General features: G+C 38.6%; 1 protein-coding gene and 1 long non-coding RNA gene across 6 annotated transcripts in view; one reads left to right on the top strand and one right to left on the bottom strand.

The window, feature by feature from the left end:
• Nucleotides 1–740: 740 nt before the first annotated feature.
• LOC141381271 (uncharacterized) lies at nt 741–11,100 on the bottom strand. 2 transcript variants are annotated; one of them, XR_012401183.1, is made up of 4 exons: nt 9,805–11,100; nt 5,597–5,681; nt 5,290–5,378; nt 741–2,090 (listed from the first exon to the last, which is right to left on the bottom strand). It is a non-coding gene; the product is annotated as an uncharacterized lncRNA (long non-coding RNA). The 2 variants fall into 2 exon arrangements; XR_012401182.1 differs by lacking the exon at nt 741–2,090 and having other exon boundaries at nt 2,356–5,378; nt 9,805–11,020.
• The window catches only part of usp31 (ubiquitin specific peptidase 31), a 54,185-nt gene continuing 42,142 nt past the window's right edge, over nt 9,859–21,901 (top strand). For all 4 annotated transcript variants that reach the window (XM_073944948.1, XM_073944947.1, XM_005164229.6 and 1 more), the window contains exon 1: nt 9,859–11,413. Coding sequence is in view for 2 of the 4 variants with exons in the window: in XM_005164229.6 (XP_005164286.1) it covers nt 10,886–11,413 (528 nt within the window). In the remaining 2 variants the exon portion in view is untranslated. The remainder of the gene's footprint in view (nt 11,414–21,901) is intronic.

Genomic DNA, 21,901 nt, shown 5'->3' with positions numbered 1-21,901 from the left:
TAGTTTAAAGTAAAGACATCAGTTGAATGGTTATGTTTAAATGGGGTACTATGAAAGCAAATATCATTAAACAAGACTATAAATAACCTTGATTTATTAACACATTATTCCCTAATTTCCCCATGATTTATATACTTACAAAGTATTTGCCCAACTGAACATTTAACAGTATACAAAAAACTATAGATCTCTTGAAAGATTTGATTGATTTGGATGAATCTAGGGACCTTCATGATTATTTTGTTAAACATTGATAACTATAAACTTCGACAGCTAGAGTTGCCGGTGGGCTTAAATGGGTTTTTAAGTAGAGAATTAGTTTCTCTAGGTATGAATTTAAGGTAAATGGGTCTTGGTGTTTGGTTTTGGTTTGTTTTGTTTGCAATGCAGTGACAGATCTAGCACAGCAGAGGGCAATTTTAGGTTTTGAGTTGGAAGAAATGTGAACGAATCACAAACAGTACATTCTCAACTAGTATGTGTGCGTGAGTGTGTGCTTCAATAAGTTGTATCAAATAAGTTTCATTTTAAGACAAATAGAGCTATTTCACATACAATTTGTCAATTTATGTTGTTCATGTTATTTTAAACATTAAAACAGACACACTGCTGAGTGTAATATTCAATAGGGCATTTAGGGCAACAAATTTACATTTTAACATAAAATAACATCGGAAATAGTTAATATTATTGACAATAAATATTTCTTTATTTGCAAGAAAAGAGACCACAGAACTATATTTCATTTAGATTTTAATTTAATTACTCAATAAAAATCAGTTTTTTTTTGGAAATCGAAATAAAACACCCAAAATTCTGTTATATTTCTCTCTTTTTTCTATGTATTTTTTTACAGGACACCTTTAAAGTTTCCAAATGTCCTCAACCAAGTAAAACCCTAGTTATTGTTGTCAAATGAATTAAAAAATAACAGATCTGCTGGAAGTTTGCGTACTTCCTACATATGAGACCATATTGATTACATAGTCTTACAGTGTTCATACATTTAAAAACCAGCAATACAGGGGGTTTTAAAAACAATACCACAACTTTGAAAATCTGTATTTAATCAAAGAAACATGATGGAACCTTGGCTAATTAAGCAATGGGAAAAATACTTGGTAGGGCTGGGAAATCAATCGAAATCGACATTCAGCACCTATAATCGATCAAATTGTCCAGGTCAATTTTTTAAAATTATTTTCTCTACTGCGTGTGGAGTCCCGTGACCTCACTTGTTTATCGCCAATTCATAGTTTTGCGTCGAGCACATGTGTATGGTCCGGTGCAGGCTTCTTGCGGTCTCATACCTGCTCACCTTTCAAAAAAGGTGCACATTGCTATTTACTTCACTTTTTATAGGAAAAAGGTAACGCTGTTTTTGGCAATGGTTGTTTACTTTTAGTTGTTCAACGTTGATGTTCACCTTTCATTCAAAAATCTCCCACTTGTAATATGTGAGCATCTTTACTGTACATAACTTTTCAGTTAACAATGAGGGCAAAAAATGAATAAACAAAGTAATTGGTCATTAATCGTAATTGAGATAAAATGTTCAATTAATCAAGATTTCGATTTTAGGCCAAATTGCCCAGCGCTAGTACTTGCCACAGTTTTTCAAAACTTCAGAGCATCCCTAAATCAACGACAAAAACAGCTTAGCTCTCCTTTTCTCTTTTGCAGAGTTCTTGATTTCCAAAGTTGTGGTATTTGTTTTGAATCACCCTGTATTTGACGTATAAATTGCAGTGCCCACTACTAAAGTGAGTTCTGAATACTTGTGCCTAACAATTGCCCCAATTTTCTCTTTATTTAACCCAGGAGTGATCCTTTTGAACAAAGTGTCAGTTGATGTTTTTGCAGAAAGGTGCATCGTTCATGCAGACGTCAGAGAGTGTGGTTCAGGTGCGTTTGTGCAATTTCCCATGATACTTCAACAAGCTGCGACTCGCTTTCCTGCTGTGTGTATCTGTTTCTGTGTGTTCATTCAGCAGTGTGGGAATGACCGGTTTCTCTCAGGAGTCGCTGCACTCTGACTCTTAGCAACAAGCCAGCCAATCCTCCATACAGCCTGCTCCATGATCCGATTCCTATTGGCCAAGGAGCGAGACAAGAACTAAACGTTATAAAAGAGAATTTATCCAAACAGGTCAGTCCTGTTGCATCTTCACCTGATTCGGTGGCGGGTATGTAAGGAAACCACTACTTTAATTCCAGCAAACACTATCAGACACATGGTTTTTCTTCAAGAGACATGCAAATTTATTGAGACGTGTTGTATTTTGTGTGAAGACTGAGAGATTCAAACAATCTGCTCAGATTGATTCATATGATAAACTTTAATGCAAATAATAAACTTTTAAAATGATATCTTCTTTAATTCAAATGAGGACTGCATCTATACATCTCTGCAATGACTCAAATAACTTAATAAAGTCATCTGGAATGGCAAAGAAAGCGTTCTTGCAGGACTCCCAGAGTTCATCAAGATTCTTTGGATTCATCTTCAATGCCTCCTCCTTTATCTTACCCCAGACATGCTCAATTATGTTCATGCCTGGTGACTGGGCTGGCCAATTCTGGAGCGTCTTGAACTTCTTTACTTTCAGGAACTTTGATGTGGAGGCTGAAGTATGAGAAGGAGCGCTATCCTGCTGAAGAATTTGACTTCTTTGTAATGTAATAAGCAGCACAAATGTCTTGATACCTCAGGCTTCTGATGTTGCCATCCACTCTGCAGATCTCTCGCACTCCCCGTACTGAATGTAACCCCAAACCATGATTTTTTTTTTTTCTTCACCAAACTTGACTAATATCTGTGAGAATTTTGGGTCCAAGCGTGTTCCAATAGGTCTCCAATAGACAGATTGGGACGCAGTACAACAAATGACTCATCAGAGGAATTAATTGATCTTCTGCCACTTAAGTCAAGTTATTTGTTGCTCTTACAACTGGGATCAACGACATGACTTTTGTCAGGTAGTGTACTTCTGGCGAGATTCTGTAGTGTTCATCCAATGGACGCTACACTATCCCATAATGCCTCACAGGGGAATTCATGAATGAATGTGAAGCGACTGTTGTAACTTGAACGGGAGCAGGCGGTCTAACAATATATCGCTCCCGAATTCCGACATTATTTTGGAACAGCATCTCTGTGATTTCCTCATTCTTAATGAGCACCAGTACAGCCAGTGCTCAAGAATATTATGCATGCTGAACGCAAGACCAGTGCTTTCTGCATGTGCCTTTTTTTTCGTAAGTCTGCGTGCATCATCTGCATAACGGTCCCCAAAGCAGGCTTTAACAACATGGGAGAGCAAAGTGAAGGTGCACTGTTCTTCAGCTTGAAAACGGTCAGCTTACTATTAGGGAACCCCCATTAGGCAAGTCTTACCCTTTGCGCAATGTGAATACCTCAAAGTTTTACCCTTTAGCAGTCACAAGACTGGAACCTCAGGTTGATGGCGGCACTCATGTGTCATCACAAAGGGGCAAACAAATATTTTGGTTGTACCCAATTTTAAACAGCAGATTTTAGAAACCAGAAGTAAATTTAGTGGGAACGGTCAGGTAAAACAGGGGTTTTCAAACATTGAGGCGTGTACTCGAGTAAATTAGGATGATGATTTTTTTGCGTTCACTAGAGGGAATATTATTATCGACGTTAGCTCCACAGCTAACTATAAGCCACCTGTAGAATTAAAGCGTTGAAGTAAAATATATACAAATAAACTCAGCGCTAATGACAATGTCTGACAAAAAAGTGCCCTTCTGGGATCTTTCACTTATTTTGAAGACTACTGACTAAAGCCTGTTTTATACTTCTGCGTCAAGTGACCAGCGTAACCAACGGCGCAGGCAACGCATGTAGCTGTGCATTTATACTTCTGCGCGCTGTCCCTGTTGGTCTGCAACACCACTTCCAAAACCCTAGTTGGCAGTGAGGTGTAAATGTGTCTCTGTGTCGAGTTTCTTCGCTGCTGTTTTGTTTTTTTCTGAAAGCTTCCTGTACAAGTGGCTCAAACTAGCTCATTTTGAGGCAGGAACCGGCGGACGTGCAACAACTTTAACTATGAGATAAACACAAAACAAAACTTTCCATCCGGAGCTCCTTCCCGGGACTCCGCACTTGTAAACAATCGCTCCATTGGGCTTAAACGTTTACATGGACATCAGTAAAAGTTATTTGCCTTAATCTGATTAAGACAATAATATAATAACGTGAAGTGCTTTTTGAATGTTGCATTACCAAGCTATTTACATTTCCTGCGTCTCATGTAATCTGCGTCTCATCCATTCCCTGAGTCTCATGTAATTTTGGGTGTTTTATCTTCAGTTTCTCGACTTTAACTGTAGTTCGGCAGTTTAACTTTCACTCATTCATGCCCCCGTGACAAACTGGGGTATTTGACGTGAATATGAAACACTAGTGGAAGAGTGTTTTTATTGATACCGCACGTCGAATGAAAAAAAAAAAAAAAACTTGCATTTCGTAATGTGTGTGTGTGTGTGTGGTCCTCTACTGACAGCCGCATGTATGGATCTTGTCACAAAACGTGACGAAAAGTCCTACATGACAGTAATAATTTGATTGCGGTGTTTACTTCAGTAATGCCACTAATATACGCATTCTCCACGTCTTTCCATTTCTGTTTAGTTTAATTATGACTTCAGTCAGATTAAGGTCATCAAAAATCGCTGTTTACATGGTAGCCCCTAATCAGAATATTGTCTTAATCATATTAGATTATTGTTGCCCATGTAAACATATTCAATGTTCGACTCAACCACACTGTCAGGGCTCTTTGAACTTGTCTTTGCGAAGCAGCATTTTCTGTATGTACGTACATCAAAAGCAAGTACGCTGTGGCTCATGCTTATTGACAGTGGAAGATGATTTACAGTTAGTCGTGTCAGGAATCCGTCCACAAATTAGCATGTTGTCCTCACAGACTCAGCTATCACACTGAATCAGGTAAGCTGTATATTTATGTTTCAGTGTAATTAATTCTACACACTTTAAAAGCAGCAAGTAATATGTAAATGATTTTTGCTCATGCATTATAATTTTGACTCGAGGAAGAGGTGCCTGGGGGGCGTGAGTGAAATTGGACAAACTTGGAAGTGTGTGTGTCCTAAAAGTTTGAAAACCTCTGGGGTAGAAAACAGGGCAGGTCGGGCAGCGGGTAAACAAAGGCTGAATATACGGCGGGAGCAGTCGAGTGTGGAATAAAACATTGCAGGAGCGGGACTAAAAGAATTGTCCAGTGCAGATCTCTAACTCACTGTTCAGCTGAGCAACAAGCCAGCCAATCCTCCATCCAACCTGCACCGGGCTCACATTTCTATTGGACAAACTGGCAGAAGTAATTGATCTGTTGAAAAAACAACACAAGAACTAAGCATTAGATGAGAACTCAAACATGTCAATCCAGGTGCATCATCGCCAGATTCAGTGCCAGGTATGTAAGAAAAACATTGCTTTTCTTGCCAACGTTCACTTTCAAACAGATTGTTTTGCCTCAAGAGATGGTCTAATAAAGCTTATATGACTTTTTTACGAAGACATGCAGCCATTTATCTTGTCACTTACATGAAAAGGTGATAAACGACGTGCCTTTGAAGTAAATGACTCATTTTCTGCTTCTGATCTTGGATGACATACATCATGCGGCGCTCTGAGGATCCACAGAATTATCCCAATCCACAGGGAAAAAAGCAATAAAGATATAAATGAACAGTCATTAAAGGTCATGCATTTTTAATCCGTGTCCTATATTGAGCATCCCAGCTCTTCTTTATTGGCATGAGGTCTGTGTGTAGATCAAGTGTGCTGTAGAACGGTGGGCTTCAGGGGGAGAGAAGAAACACACTGTTGGGATTCAGAGATGCTGGTCTCATGTTACAGCAGACCTCAGTCAAATGACCTTCAATACGCAACAACAGGATCATCAGTGACGGCGGTACTAAAAATACATTCATATAGTGTATATATACTCACCGGCCACTTTATTAGGTACACCTTACTAGTACCAGGTTGGGCCCCACTTTTGCCTTCAGAACTGCCTCAATCCTTCATGGCATAGACTCAACAGGGTACTGTAAATATTCCTCAGAAGACTGTGGAGGCCATTTACTACGGTGAACTTACAGGCATGTTCAAGAAATCAGTCTGAGATGATTATGATTATGACATGGCACATTATCCTGCTGGAAGTTGCCATCAGAAGATGGGTAAACTGTGGTCATAAAGCGATAGACATGGTCAGCAACAATACTCAGGTAGGCTGTCGCGATGACACAGTGCTCAATTGGTATTAATGGGCCCAAAGTTTGCCAAGAAAAAAAATCGCAGCAAAATTGAATCTTCTTTTGGTCAATTTTGGTGAGCCTGTAGGCTGGATGTGTCGTGTGTTCAGAAATGCTCTTCTGCATACCTTGGTTGTATCAAGTGGTTATTTGAGTTACTGCTGCCTTTTCATCAGCTCGAACCAGGCATTTTCGCCCACAGAACTGCCGCCCACTGGATATTTTCTCTTTTTCTGACCATTCTCTGTAAACCCGAGAGATGGTTGTACGTGAAAATCCCAGTAGATCAACAGTTTCTGAAATACTCAGACCTCAGATCTGTCTGGCACCAACAACCATGCCATATTCAAAGTCACTTGAATCATCTTTCATCCCCATTCTGATGATCGGTTTGAACAGCAGCAGATCGTCTTGACCATGTCTACATGCCTAAATGCATTGAATTGCTGCCATGCGATTGGCTGATTAGAAATTTGTGTTAACCAGCAGTTGGACAGGTGTACCTAATAAAGTGGCCTGTGAGTGTACAGTCTATGGTTGTAGAAAACCTGTGTTTATATTACTATAGCTGTATGTTGGTATTTTTTCACAGATTAATTCTAATAATGTGGTTCAAAAGCAATGTAGTGTTTACTATAAGTTACAATAGTACTTATTTTTCATGTGGTTGGTTTTTGTTCATTACTGAACTTTATTTTTTTATTTTTTGGAAACTAATTCACTAGAGAAATATATATTTCCAACAGAATAATTCCAAAACATGAATTCTCCACAACACTACAATGTGAGTCTCTGGTTGAACAAGAGCTTTTTTTTTTTTTAAATAAATATAATCGAATACTCTTTCAGAAATAAACACGTAAACTATTGTGTTTTAAAACCTCTAAGTAAGCTGCAAGTCAGTCAGTACTGTAGCCCTAAAAGTAGTGTAAGTGTACTATTATTATCCACACCAACCTAACCTACTGTCAGCCATCCGATTTTATTAAACGATTTAACACATAACAGACTGCATGTAATCCATATACTCTTCATGGCATTCATTTTGTGTGTGCGAGTGCATTTATAACTCAATACGGCACCCTGATACGACAGGCTGAAATCCTGTTTGACGAGATTTTCAAATGAATCTAAAACTGTTTTTTTCTGTGACTGAGAGAGCAAAAACACATTTTCTTTCACATTCTGCATACATGCTGTGCAGTGCTGGTCAAGACAAGTCCACACATTTAGTGTGCTCAATCCTTCACTGTCATCTATTCCTTCTGAATACTGAAAGGCATCCAGGTTTTTACACTTTCAGAAATAAAGGATCAATGTAAAACCCAAAAAGTTAAGGTAGCTCGATCCATTTGAGAAAACCGATTGCAACAAACCATTTAAGTTAAAAAACGAATCCTTAGGAGATCTGTGAACTTAATCTATTTGAGTAAATGAAGCAATTCGAGCACAGTGAAACCCGATAAATGAAGAGAACTCAAACCAACTGAGTACTGTAAAACCCAATAAGTTAAGGCAACTCAAAATGTTTGAGGAAACTGATTGCTGCAAACCATTTGAGTTAAAAAAAATTATCTATATAAGTACTGTAAACTTATCTCTTTTAAGTTAAAGTAATAAGTAGACCCACACGGAATCTGCGTGTGCAGATTTCCGCAAATTTTTGGCCATCATTGATTCTGTTTATTTACTTGTGTAAACGTGCGTAAATTCAGATTTCTTCAGTTTTTTAAATTAATTTCAGTATAATTATTGACTAATGTGAAAATGTTCATATAATTTATGTACAATACAGTTTGTAGAGTAAAATTTTCTTTAAGTAGCTGTATTATATAAGACTTGATTTGTTTATCAAATAAAGTGGATCTAACTGAATTTGCTTTGTAAACATTAAATACAAGTTAAAATGTACTTTTATTTCGTATATTAAGGTTTTAGTTATGATACTCCCAAAATAATTCCGCATAAATCCGCAGATTTGAACAAAATTCTGCGCAGAAATAGCAAAACATGTCTGCAGATTCCGTCTAGCCCTAGTAATGAGGTATTTCATTTCTCGTTACCTTCAACACTGAGTTCAAAACTCTTTTTAAATAAGTAGAATTAACTGTCTGTATTTTGAGTTAGCTACACTTATTTCACTTGATAAAGTTGGCTGTTTTATAGTGTACAAAAATTTCTCCAGGGGCAGTACAGTTTCAAAATGTACACCTCCTTACTTTTTATGCACGAAATTTTAACCATTTGGATTAATGTGCACCTTTTAAAAAAGTGTTTTTACCTTTATTTCTCTGATTGTATGGCATATAATAAATAAAAAATATATATATCCAAACCTTTTCGAAACCTAACTGTTAAAGGTAATTCAAATATAAACATGTACAAATATTATAATAATTATTATTATAATATAATAATAAATATTATAATAATATTATATATAAACAAATATTTCTCTTTGCTATAGTTTGTTTCTCTCATGAAGCATTCATTTAAATTGTGTAAAAGGGACATTTTTCTAGTTTAGTAAATGGTCAATTCAAACGATACTGTGTAAAAGAGGCTGGTAATCTGTTTCACACTTAAGTCTTAAAAATTAAGGCGCCAAAATGGAACTATAGGTGACGCGGTGGTGCAGTTGATGCTGTCACCTCATAGCAAGAAGGTCGCTGGTTCTAGCCTAGGCTGGGTCAGTTGGCGTTTCTGTGTGGAGTTTGCGTGTTCCTCCTGCATTTGCGTGGGTTTCCTCCGGGTGCTCCGGTTTCCCCCACAGTCCACAGACATGCGGTACAGGTGAATTGGGTAGGCTAAATTGTCTGTAGTGTGAGTGTGAATGACTGTGTATGGATATATATACCAGAGATGGGTTGCAGCTGGAAGGGCATCTGCTGCGTGGTGACCCCAGATTACAAAGGGACAAACCAAAAAAAGAAAATGAACGAATGAAAATGGAACAATATTTGGTTTCCCCCCAAAATGTTCATTAATCTGTTATTTAAAGAACCATTTTTTTACGTGACGATAATTATAACAATAAATTATAGACTAAATGAAACATTTGTGGAATGAAAATGTTCCATTGATGTTGAAGGTTTTCGTGGAATCAGTCATCAATGCCATTGAAGAACATATTTTGAAAGAGTGTCGAGCACTGTTCATTATGTTAGAGTAATCTGACACTGCGAATTTGAGGACACCCCTAATCCATCAACACCAGTCTAGCAGCTACCAGAAACTACCTTTTTTTTTTTTTTTTTTTTTTTTTATTAAAGCGTTCAACAAGAATACAAAAATATACAAAAAAGGTACAAAACCTTTAACAACAAGGGTAGAGAACAGAACAAAACAAAATGACAAACTAAAGAATATGCCAGGGGGAATATAAATTACAAAAAGCACTTTAAATTTAAAGCAAGGTCACAGTGATGTTTACAAGATCACATACAATACAGTCATCTATTATAAAAAAGAGAGAATGCTACCAGAAACTACCTGAACGAGGCTGCTGCTGCTCTGTGACGTCACGACGCACCGCCGCCCTGCAGTGTGTTCAGTGATTTTAGGAAAGCGCTGGAGGACGCGACGGCACACCAACACGCTAATATCACTATAGGAATCCGCTAGATATTTACCGACAGACCGGCTGTCAAGAAAACTGCTGAGTCGAGGAGAGGCTCACGCAAAACCGCTCGGATTTGGGCTGCTCGCCGAACTCTTCATCTCGGTCGGGCGCGCGCATCTGCTGCTGTTCTCTAGCATCGGGCTCGCGCCGGACAGTGCGACGGCTGGATGTCACATCCAAATATACAAACAAGACAAAGTATTTCGCCTTCGAGCCCAGCGCGTAAGCATAACATTTAGCGGTCGGAGCAGAGCGTCATTGCCTGGGTGGAGTTGCAGTGCACCGTTCAATTATGCATGAAGAAGCGGTCACGGCTAGCGCGATAGCAGCGCAAGCTAACAACTGCCCCGTATTATGACAGTGATCTGCATGCCTACCGCGTTTGCCAGTCAAGCGCGTTTGACTTTAATGCTAGTGTCGGGCACGTTCCCCAGTGGAAATTAACTTTTGCCAGTCATTTCGTTGTCATGGCAAACGGTTAGCCTGGAAGGGCCTAGCTAGCCACGGTGTTAGCTAGCAGAAATCACTTCACCGGATTACAGACGGCATGCAAACCGCAACTGTTTGTTTTCAGTGAGTAACACCGGGGTCCGACGGGCGTCTAATTCAGGATGCGGAGCGAGTAGAGGCTGACAACCAGCTGCAAGTAAATAACCGGCTGCTAGGTGACTGCCAACTTGACAAAACAGGTTTTAATATCTGGAAAAAAGTGGCAGGCGTGCGCGTTTCACAATGCATTTTCTTAAGGCGAGATCGGGTTGTGTCACCGAAGCAAACACTTGGATAATAGAGTCACTGCCTCCAGCTAGCTAGCTCTTCGAGGAGTTACATGCCAGATCTTGAGTCGATTTTATGGTCTAAATAAGCAGCCAGCGTTTGCACTCGTTAGCCTCGGCTGGCAGTCGTAGCTCGATTTTCTCGGAGAGAGGGGATGCCCTAAACACTTCAAGCATGTCCAGCAAATCTTCCAGCAAAGAGAAGAAGTCCGGCTTCAGCAAGAAGCTGTTCCGCCGGGGTTCGGTGCGCTCCGTGGGCAGTTTTATGAGCAGGGTCCTCAAGACCCTCTCAACACTCTCTCACTTCGGCTCTGAGCTGCACGCGCCCGATGGAGAAAAGGACGACGGCGGATTCACATCCTTCAAGAACGAAGGAAAGGGCTCAGTCGCGTCGGACGAGAGCGACTGCGGGGGCTTTCTGTCCAGGGACAAGATCCCCGGCGTGGCCGGTTTGAAAAACCACGGCAATACGTGTTTCATGAACGCTATTCTGCAGTGCCTGAGCAACACAGAGCTGTTCGCCGAGTATTTGGCCCTGGAACAGTACCGAGGAGATCAGACTGACGACGAGAAGCCCAAGACCAACGGGGTCGTGGGCAGAAAGGGCGCTCAGGACCGGGGAGAGGTGACCGAACAGCTGTCCGGGCTGGTCCGAGCCTTGTGGACATTTGAGTACACACCGCAGCACAGTCGAGACTTCAAAGTAAGTTCACACCTGGGAATGTTTAACACTTCTGCTGCAGCCAAGCGTAAAAAGGTCTTGCTCAGAGGTGTCCAGTCTTGTTCCTGGAGGGTCACTGACCTGTGGAGTTTAGCACTAGGCCTAAATACACACCTGGACCTGCTAATCAGGGTCTTCAGATCTTACTCATCTCAAAAGTCTTCAAGGCTTTGGCCCTCAAGGAGTAGGATTAATAGACACCTCTGAATTGACTTGCAGGAAAAGGCCTGTCCCACAGTTGAGGTTTTTTTTTGCGCTTGACCACTTTTGGTGATGCAATTTGGTCCAAATTTGTGTGAAAATCATAAGTTTCTGTAGGATCTTTGCGTTACCAATCCACTTTTAAATCTATTGGGAGACTGTATCTGGATGTCTACTCTCCCGATAGCAGTTTATGCCCACTGTTTAGTCATATCACACATTAAAGTCAGTCTTTTACTAAATGAGGGTGCACAATGTGGTCTCTGCTCTTGCCGCATCCCAGACACTAATGTTTATAAAAGACGAATCGCTGTCTGACCATCTGAGATTAGAAATGGATCTAAACATTACAATCATGCGCTTTTCAATAGCATCACAGCACACTATGTGCGTACATTAGTTCCTCATTTGGCATCTGATGGTAGATGGTAATTTGTTGGCAAAAGAAAACTAGAGCAAGGTATTTTTTTCTGTTAAAGTTAGTGTTTGATGGCCAAAGTAATTATTTTAGACAGAGAAGAAAATCGATTAGAGAGTGCAAGTAATGTAAGGTCAGGTGATGAAAAGTTTTTAGCTCTTAAAAATGACCATGGACTCAGATTATATTGCATACAATAGAAGTAGGGCTGTACTATATTAAAGAAAAGTGCCATAGCATGCTAAATAAAATTATTTAATTAGCTATATATATAAACATTGTTATAAACAACGTTTCTTATTATTTAATGGAAAACAAAGTGCAACTTCTGAAAGTGACCAGCCATGTATAACTGTTGCATACAACAAATTATAGACATTGTAAACAAACAAAAATAAATTAAATACATGTCCACACTTTCCCCTTTGGTATAGTTTTATCTATCAGACATAGCTTGATTGCATGGTCATATTTCAGGATCCATACTAACAATGTTACAGATTTCTGGACATACATACAGTACATGCATGCATAACTAAATGTCCACTCTGCTTGGTTTCAGATAAGCTGAGAAGTCTTTCAGAGGGTGTACTAAACGCAGGCACACGAAAATAATTTACTATTAACTCACTCATTGTTTAGAAATCATTGGCATATGTATATTGCAATATGTACATTTTGCTAATTTAAATATTTTTGGTATATTGGGCAATCCTTAAAGAAGCCATCAAAATCAGCAAAAGAGTAATAATTTGTAAGTGCAGTGACTTAGTTTGCCTAATCCTTAATGCGAAGCAATTTTTGTTATTTAATTATTTGTTTATTTTAGTAATTATAAAGTAGATGGAATATCGAATCGTGCACATGCAAAAAAGTGTTTTCCCCAAAAAATTTAGTTGTGGTTTAATTTAGTTAATAGTTTAGTTGTAGTTCTAATGCTGTGATTTAAAGGGACATAACATAAACATTAGGGGTGTAACAATATTAGTGGGATGAACTCAGTGGTTCGAACCGCAATACTCTTATAGGGAACCAAGTTTATCTTTCCTGTGGTCAAATACAGTCATTTGTGTAGAAATGCTGTCTTGGTCATTATTCACATGAACTCTATATGAAAGTTGATTCGTGGAAAGGTACTTGAAGCTATGATAGATAGATAGATAGATAGATAGATAGATAGATAGATAGATAGATAGATAGATAGATAGATAGATAGATAGATAGATAGATAGATAGATAGACAGACAGACAGATAGATAGACAGACAGACAGACAGACAGACAGACAGACGTGTAATGTGTAACATCTAGTTAAAGTAACTTATGGTGCTGTTTTTTCCTTGATATCCCACAATTTTGAGATGGAGTTCTTAAACCTGATGAATACTGACATCTTTAAGATGGTGTGTGTTTAGTGTTTGTTAGTTCACCTAAAATGTAGGTTTTCAATTAATTTACTTGCCGTCAGGTCATTCAATTAGCATTAAGTTGATTTTTAGCAGAAACTGTGGTCCGTGGTGATTTATAAAATGCTCTAGGGTCTAATAAAATAAAAAAAATAAAAGTAACATACTGGCAATGAAAAATGAATAATCTTGGCACGGTATGAAGCAAGACTTTTAAAAACAAAAGATCAGTTTGTGTGAGAAACTGAACACTAATTTCAACACTATACCACCATCTAATACACAGTTTTGCCAAACAGTGCCAGGCTTATTTTTGACAGTCTTAAGCATGAGCTTTGTGTTGAGTAATGATATGTTCAGGCTCAACTATTTTGTTGATTTATGAAAATAATACTTGTGCTGGGAATTGCTGCCTATATTATCCTAAAAGTTGTAAACGAACAATCTCAGTGCACATCTGACATCAAAAAATGTTCTAATGAAGAAAAAGTAACATCTTGAATGGCCTGAGAGTGAGTAAATCATCTGGAAATATTAGTTTCTTTAGGTTAACTTCCTTTAGGTGCATTAAGCTTCACCATTTTTGTATGCATACTGACATATTGTCACGTCACATTTTATCACATGTTCTCAGGTTCCTAATAATGAGTTCACACTAGGCATGGGACGATAACCGTTTTCAAGGTATACCGTGGTTTGAAAAAGTCAAGGTTTTAAAACTGCTAAAATTTTCTATAATACGATTCCTAAGGTGTCTATTTTTCAATTACTTTTTTTTTAAAAAAGCTTTTTAGGACAACAGTATCTCCAGCAGAAAAAATATCCAAAAATGCCTTTTTAAATTGTAAAGAAAAGTTGTCATACCAATTCACACTGCATAATTTTAGCCATGATTTTAGCTTCAATGACGGAGTGTTAATGATCAAGGATGTAATCAGAGAGAATTGTTAACCTGAAATATTTGGCATAAGTAAAAATCAAGCTGTGTGAAAGTGTTCAGGCTGAAAAAATCTTCGCCAGTGACCTACAGCCAATCAGATAGCAAGACACAAGGCAGCGTGGAGTTTGGGAAGGAGTTCTAGACCACCAATATCAGAATGAAAAAAACTTTGCAATAACATTAAACCAAACCAGAACAAAACAGCAACATTGGGTGGGGGGGAAAGCAAATTTTATTGCGATAAGTGAGATTATTATCATTGTGAGACCATTTTAAAGAGCCCATATTATGGGTTTTTGAAAATTCCCCTCCATGTAGTGTGTAACACAGCTCTAAGTGAAGTGAAGTATCCAGCTAAGGCTTAAATCTGTAAGAATACAGTGTTTAAAACGGTTGATTCATCTATAAAAGAGTCGACTCATAGTGCTTCAAACGAGTCGCCTTGATACCGATTCATTTGGTGTTTCGCCATGACGTACGAACGAAACCAAGTTATTCACGTGCACGCGCAAACCCGGGAGATTTCAAACCTGAGGCCCCGCCCTCTGACGCAAAACCCAGACACACACACACACCCACAAACACACGCACACCCACAAACACACGCACACAAACATGCCGGTCGATTGAAGTCACACTGCAGATGGATATTATATTGAGTCTCTACCCAAAGATGAAACATCAGCATTATAACCAAGCAGTTGGAAACTTCTGGAAGCTACATGCTACAAAGAATACTTCATCTGAGTTTGTTAAAGGAAGGATCAGTAAAGAGTAACTGATGGACGTCAGGATGGGTTTCTTCCATTTCTCAAGTGTAAGTACGTGCGGTTAAAGTTGTTGCCTCGTTGACTCTAGCTTGCAAATGTATTTAGTTGTGATTTGTTACTTGTAACCGCGTGTACTGTATCAGGTTAACTGGATATATTCTCTTATCGCTTGCAGTCACGTTAAAAACGCGACGCGTGCTGCTTTGTTTATGAAGCTCCGTGCTAGAGTTCTGTTCCCGCGATTTATTCGGAAATTTATTCCCGCGCCGCAGAAATCTGGCCGCAGAAATAAATTTCCGAATAAATCGCGGGAGCGGTCGGTAACGTGTTTAATTTGGGATGGGAGCGGGCTGTCTAGCAATATCACGGATATTGCTATGCGAATTAGAAAGAGAGAGTCTGCTTGGTGCTTGTGTGTGTGTGTGTGTGTGTGTGTGTGTGTGTGTGTGTGTGTGTGTGTGTGTGTGTGTGTGTGTGTGTGTGTGTGTGTGTGTGTGTGTGTGTGTGTGTGTGTGTGTGTGTGTGTGTGTTTAGTGCGCACGCGCGCGTATGAGAGAGAGCGAGAGAGATAGAGAGAGAGAGAGAGAGAGCGAACGAGCTTTGTGTGTTTGGTGCTGTGTGTGTGTGTGTGTTTATACAGACAACTTGGCTGTCTGGACTGTATACTGGGTGATTTTTGGTTGTGTTCTCCTCCGCTCTAGCGGGATCGGGCGCGGCGGGCAGAAAACGGAGCGGGTTCTCAGGCTAAAACCTGGCGGGTGCGGGCGGAAGTGGGAGCGTTGTGTTCCAGAGGTGTGTGTGTGTTTTTGTGTGTGTGTGTGTGGTATGGCGAGTACACGACTGTCTCCTTCGTTCGGTTATCCGTGGCACTATCCACTCGCCATAGTGTGGCAGCTAAAATCCACGCCTACACTATCGAGCGTGTATGAACTGTGATTACTTTTTATATTGCTGATTGGCTATTGGCCATTTCACTCTCTGACTGAAGGCAGTCGACCAATTGCGACAGACTGTCATCGGTCCAATCAGCGCAGATTAGCTTCGCGCTAAGGAGGGGTTTGGGAACAAATGAATCACTGGACGATTCATACGGGAGTCGCTGGGATAATTAGGTAAAAATAAATGCAGATTATAAGACCATGAAAGTGTTTTTTGACCTTGCATGCATATTAGACTGTTGTTGGAGACCCTTACAACCAAGATATGACCCTATTTCATGTATAATATGGGCTCTTTAACATTTTAACACAATAATACCATCATAATGCAAGTACACTCTTTTAGTGAACACATAATATTTTAATCTTAAGAATATTACATTTAATTATAGTAATTTTAACAAATTAATTATTAGATATTGGATTCAGAACATGAAAACGAATATCCTAAACCAATAAATAAAATTAAAAATAAATGTTAACAAAAATGTCCAAGGTAATTTGGAAAAAAAACTGTATAAACAAGGGTGGGGCTGATAGACGATGCCATTGCTGCTTCAGTCCTTCACTTTCACACTTGTACTTAGTAATTTTAGTGAAAACCTCAGATACTATTGGTTGTGCACCTTTTTTACCGACCAACCTCTCGTGGAAAAAGTGATTGACAGGTGGTAATTTGTGTGCAACTTAGGGGTGTAACGATATTAAAACCGAACCGAAATATCGCGATACACCAACCACGATATGTATCGCGAAACTCTCGTGGCGTACCGCGGTACTCTCACGCCCCCTGCTGCCCATTGTTGAGGTTGACGTCACTTGTCTCTAACTAATTGAACCAATTTAAAAACATCTTTATTATAATATTTGATTAAATTGTTTTAGTAATGATGAGAATTTGTTCTAAATATTATATTCTAAAGTTAGTATTTTAGTGCATGTTATGTCATGTGACTTGAGAAAGCATCACACTCGTTACTACTGGACGCAGGATGGCTGCTTCACATAGTACTGAGATTGCAGATCCCCAAGACACATTTAAGTCATCTGTGTGGAAACATTTTGGTTTTCCAGTTGAGTACAGGAATAGAATTCGTGTCGTAGATAAAGCGCACGCCAGTCTGTCTCAACTGTTTCACGAAACTTACTTGTAAGGAAAAACATTTTAAAAGTGTGGTAATTTCACAATGTGAGGGTGTAAGCAACAGAACTGCCAACAAAAGTGATTTAATGTACAAAAGTGAAACCAGAATAATGCCCAAATATACAAAAAAAAGAGAAATATTTACACTAATAAAAATAATATAATAAAGTAACAAATTCAAACAAAAGTATCAAACAAAAATTAGTTAAACTCGAGCAAAGGGGTGATAGTGAAGACAAACAAAAGATATAAATATAATAAAACAATTCTAACTCATGAATAACTCTTACCTCGCTAAAACTGATGAAAAGAAAAAAAAGGTCTTCAGCGCCGTGCGCCGCATTCTTCCCTATACTGAATAAAATAAACAAAGATGACCTTCACCTCTTACCTGATGTCTTTAACAATACATTTTCTACGTGTTTGCAAAATGGAAATCGTATGACATTTTCCCTATCCACCTTACACTAAGACTAAACTTGAGGAGATGCAGCTATATTGTCGGAAAGGAGCGGAGCTAAAAATAATATACAAATCAATTGAAATAATGTACAAACCTCACAAAATGTCTTAAAGTGGGCAAAAGTAATGCAAAATAATTTTACCCAAACGAAAGTTAAGCAAAAACAACGAAAATCATAGTCATGTCAAAAAAATACACGAAAAACGAGATCAAAGGAAAAAGCGCTCTCTCTCCCGCTCTTCCTGAATTGCTTTTTACATTCCCGCGCTGTGTCGCCAAATGATGATAGATCGGTCTCCTGACCAATCAGCTGTCAAAAAGGCGGACCTACAGAAATGACAGGCATCAGCTGACGTGAAGGCGGACCTACATAAATGACCGGCATAGAGGGAGCGGGAGAGAGAGAGAGATCGGGAGGCAAACATACAGCCGGCTACAACCCTAACATTAGTTTCAGACACAACCGCAATGTATTTTACTGGTGAATATGTCATGAAAAAACACTTTACAAACACAGTATATGTATATTTTTCATTAATTTAAACGGAAACCTATCTATCTAAATAAAACCTTATAATTAAAAATGAGCGTCTGTGTCAGCACAGAGATCAAGCCTCTCATCGGAGAATGTGGATATTATGGTGTTTTTGAAGAAGATCTTTCACTAGTCTACACTGCAGTTATTAATTTTTATTAAATAATTTTATTTTACTTAGTTAAGATGGCTGCACTAAAGAAAATTGTTTTTTTTCTGACTAGTCTATATTGGAGGTATTTATTTAATTCTAGTTGTTTACTCGGGTATCCTGACTGTACTAAAAATGCGATGACAAAGTTAATAAAGAAGAAGTTAAGATGTTCTTGTTATTAACTGAATTGTCCCTTAGCATTGCTGTTAACATGACATCAACCCTAACCCCACATCAAACAGAAACCGAACCGTACCGAACCGAACCGTGGCTAAAAAACCGTGAACCGAACCGTTCCTTTTGTGTATCGTTACACCCCTAGTGCAACTTATCTTTATTTATTTATGATTTGTTTATGGGTAAAACAAAGACCATGCGGGTCAGATAGTTAAAACGGTAGGCTACAAATAATTAATTTGTTATGAATTAATTATTCATAAATAATTAATTCACCTCTGCCTATAACGACGAAGCCATCGTCCATCATGATATTTTACATCAGACATCGTACGATGCCAAATTGGTCGACATTGCCCAACCCTAGTGTGAACTAGAAAAAAGTAACAGATCTACTTTCAGTCATCAGGCACCCACATGAAAAAAAATAGTAATAAAGTATAGTAATTTATAGTAAATACTGTGACACTGACACCTCCAATAGAGTTAGAGAGGCTGCACAATTGTTTTTTCATGCATCCACGATATATGTTGCATCACCAAAAATGATTGAGGACATGTTCACGTGTTGTGTGATAAGTCATTATTGTGACAGGTCCACCCCAGATAGTTCTGCAATCTGAAAGCAATGACTTTGACAATCATGGAGTGTGAAGTCGCCGTAAGAAAGAACAGACGAGTTGGTGTCGGGGCTTGCCCGTTATGCACTTGTCTCTGTGACACCTCAAGGGATGTGATTTAGCTTGAGTCAGGTGTTTATGAGGATAAATGTTAAAAACCCATTTGAACAAGTGGTTTATGAGTCAGAGTATTTAAATCTAGTCAAATGCTTTTTGAGTCTTGAGATCATGATAAATAAGTTTGAAGTTTTGATCCTGTTATTGTAGATGCTCTAGTAGATGATTCTACAAACAATGCTTTTTTGATGTTTAGTTAGTTGCTTTAAAGTAGGGCTGTGTGATATACATTTTTTCTGTGGTTTTAAAATGGTAATTGATTTAAGCATGTGCAATTTTGACATTGAGAATATTGCAAAAGCCAAACAACACACACATACTGAATGCAAGCATATGCAGCTGTGTGATGAAGTCTGGTTATAAACTGGTATTTACTTCTGGCGTACTGACACTATGTACAGTTGCCTCGAACCGGGCTGAAGCATGCTTGTCCCCCTTCCCGTCTCCCCCGACGGCCTGCACTTACATTGCAATCGGGCCTGGGCACGCTTACGTCATCGATGAAACGCTGGTCAGAAGCGCTCTCGCTCAGCACAGTGGAGATTTCTTCAGTTATGACGCTTATTCGTTTGGGATGCGGTAACACGCAGTCAAATATTTCGCCGAACAGATCAACCTCTTTGACGCTCATAAACAATCATGAAGCCCTCATGCTGCAGGAATTAGGAGGTTTGCTAAAGGTGCAGCTGTCGTGCAGTGAAGGGTTTGCTTCCCTTAACCCCTTACAGTCCCTTAAAGGTCACGTCTCGCTTTCAGTTTCAGGCTTTGGCATGTTTTGCACTCACACACAAGCGTACTGCGCCTTAGCCCAAGTGAGCCCGATTCAGCGCACTCACACTTCTCAAATGATCCGGGAAACGGGCCTGGGCACGGTACGAATAGCATACTGTGAGTAGGCTCTTAGATTGTGTTTTTTTCACTACATGGTTCAGTTCGGTCTATGGCTGCATGATTCTGGCTAAAATTAGAATAATGTTCATCAAGATCACGATTTTCTCACGATTCTGTAGATGTAAAATAAAGGTTAATGTGAGTAGGCTATTATCATTGTATTGTAGTAAACCAATAATAATATAAGGTCTATGTGTAGGTTTACTATTGGTTAAAATGCTACATATTGTAAAGACTGAATGGTGCAGTTGAACAGACTTTAAACACGTCCTGTTTGTTAATTCACTTTAAAATGATGACATCAGCGTACAACTATTCATAATTCTAAAGTTGAATTATTGTGTTTGAGATGTATGCTTGCAATCTGTCTTTGACAATTATTGACATTATTAGACCAATTTTTCTTCTGGTAAAATCAGATATTTGTCATTATCAGATTCCCTCATGCATTAGTCTATATTAGGGTTGGGCATCTAAGCTATAATGCCGATCCGATACGCATCTCGATACAAAGAATACGATCCAATATATTAGCGATACGTTTGTGACATATTGCGATGCAACACGATACGATTCACACCCATATCACGATACGATGCGATATTTCAGCACTAACTAATTAGATCAAGTTTATGAGATGATGTGAAAGAGGATGCTGTGCCATTGAATGAGTTTGATTATTTATAAACCAAGCAAAACCAAGACTTTTTTTTACAAACTGGCTCTTCTCTCAGAGCCAGAGTGTCAGTTTACAGTAGAGGGCCATTTTAGAACATATAGCACATATTATTTAAGTATTTTCAAGATAAACAGAATGTATAAGTGCAATATATATTAAATATATATATATATATATATATATATATATATATATATATATATATATATATATATATATATATATATATATATATATATATATATATATTTGCACTCTTTCAACATAAAGGTTTACCATTGCACAACAAGAATTGTGATTTAACTTTTCAACTATGAAAACAAGTTTTACAAAGATATTTTGCCACTGATTATTCAAAACTTAAGGTTGTGAACTAGCAGTGTTATGCTGCTTTCAAACATCACTGTCACTGTAAACAACAGGCTAATAAAAATATAACAAACCAGCAATCTTCTTGCTGTGAGGTGGTAAAACTACCCACTGTGCCACCGTGACACCCATTATTTTTATCATTATCATTATTATTATTAATATTATTATTATTATTATTATTAAATAAAAATTAACAGGAGGAGGTGTCTAAAACCTTCGTTCTCCGTGACACTAGGCTGAATATCTTTGCAGATGAACAATGCAATAGCATTCGTTATTGGCGTAGAGCGCACAAAACTGTTGCGCACAGGAAAAAAAACTTGCAATGCTTTTCTCACCACTTTTGGAGCTGGTTGAAGCAGTGCGAAAGCCGGGGATGCAGGAACACTGGAAGATGCTTTCACAACAACACCGTGGCGCCGCTTCAAGTGCGATTTCAGATTAGTCATACTGCCCGCGTATTTTACAGATGCGCGGCATATTTTGTAAATTGCATCTGTCCTGTCATGTCGTACATCCTTAAATCCATAATGTTGCCATACTTTAGATTTAAAACTCAGTGAGGAATAAAATGTTTGTTTTGCTTCTCGCGCTTTCTGAGGGCGCTCCACTAGCTTCATCTGCACACCTGACAGAGTTGTAGTGT

This window comes from Danio rerio, chromosome 3, assembly GCF_049306965.1.
Source record: "Danio rerio strain Tuebingen ecotype United States chromosome 3, GRCz12tu, whole genome shotgun sequence".
NCBI classification, from domain to species: Eukaryota; Metazoa; Chordata; class Actinopteri; order Cypriniformes; family Danionidae; genus Danio; species Danio rerio.
The sequence above is the reverse complement of the archived record's forward strand: the minus strand, read 5'-3'. Positions and strand labels throughout refer to the sequence as shown.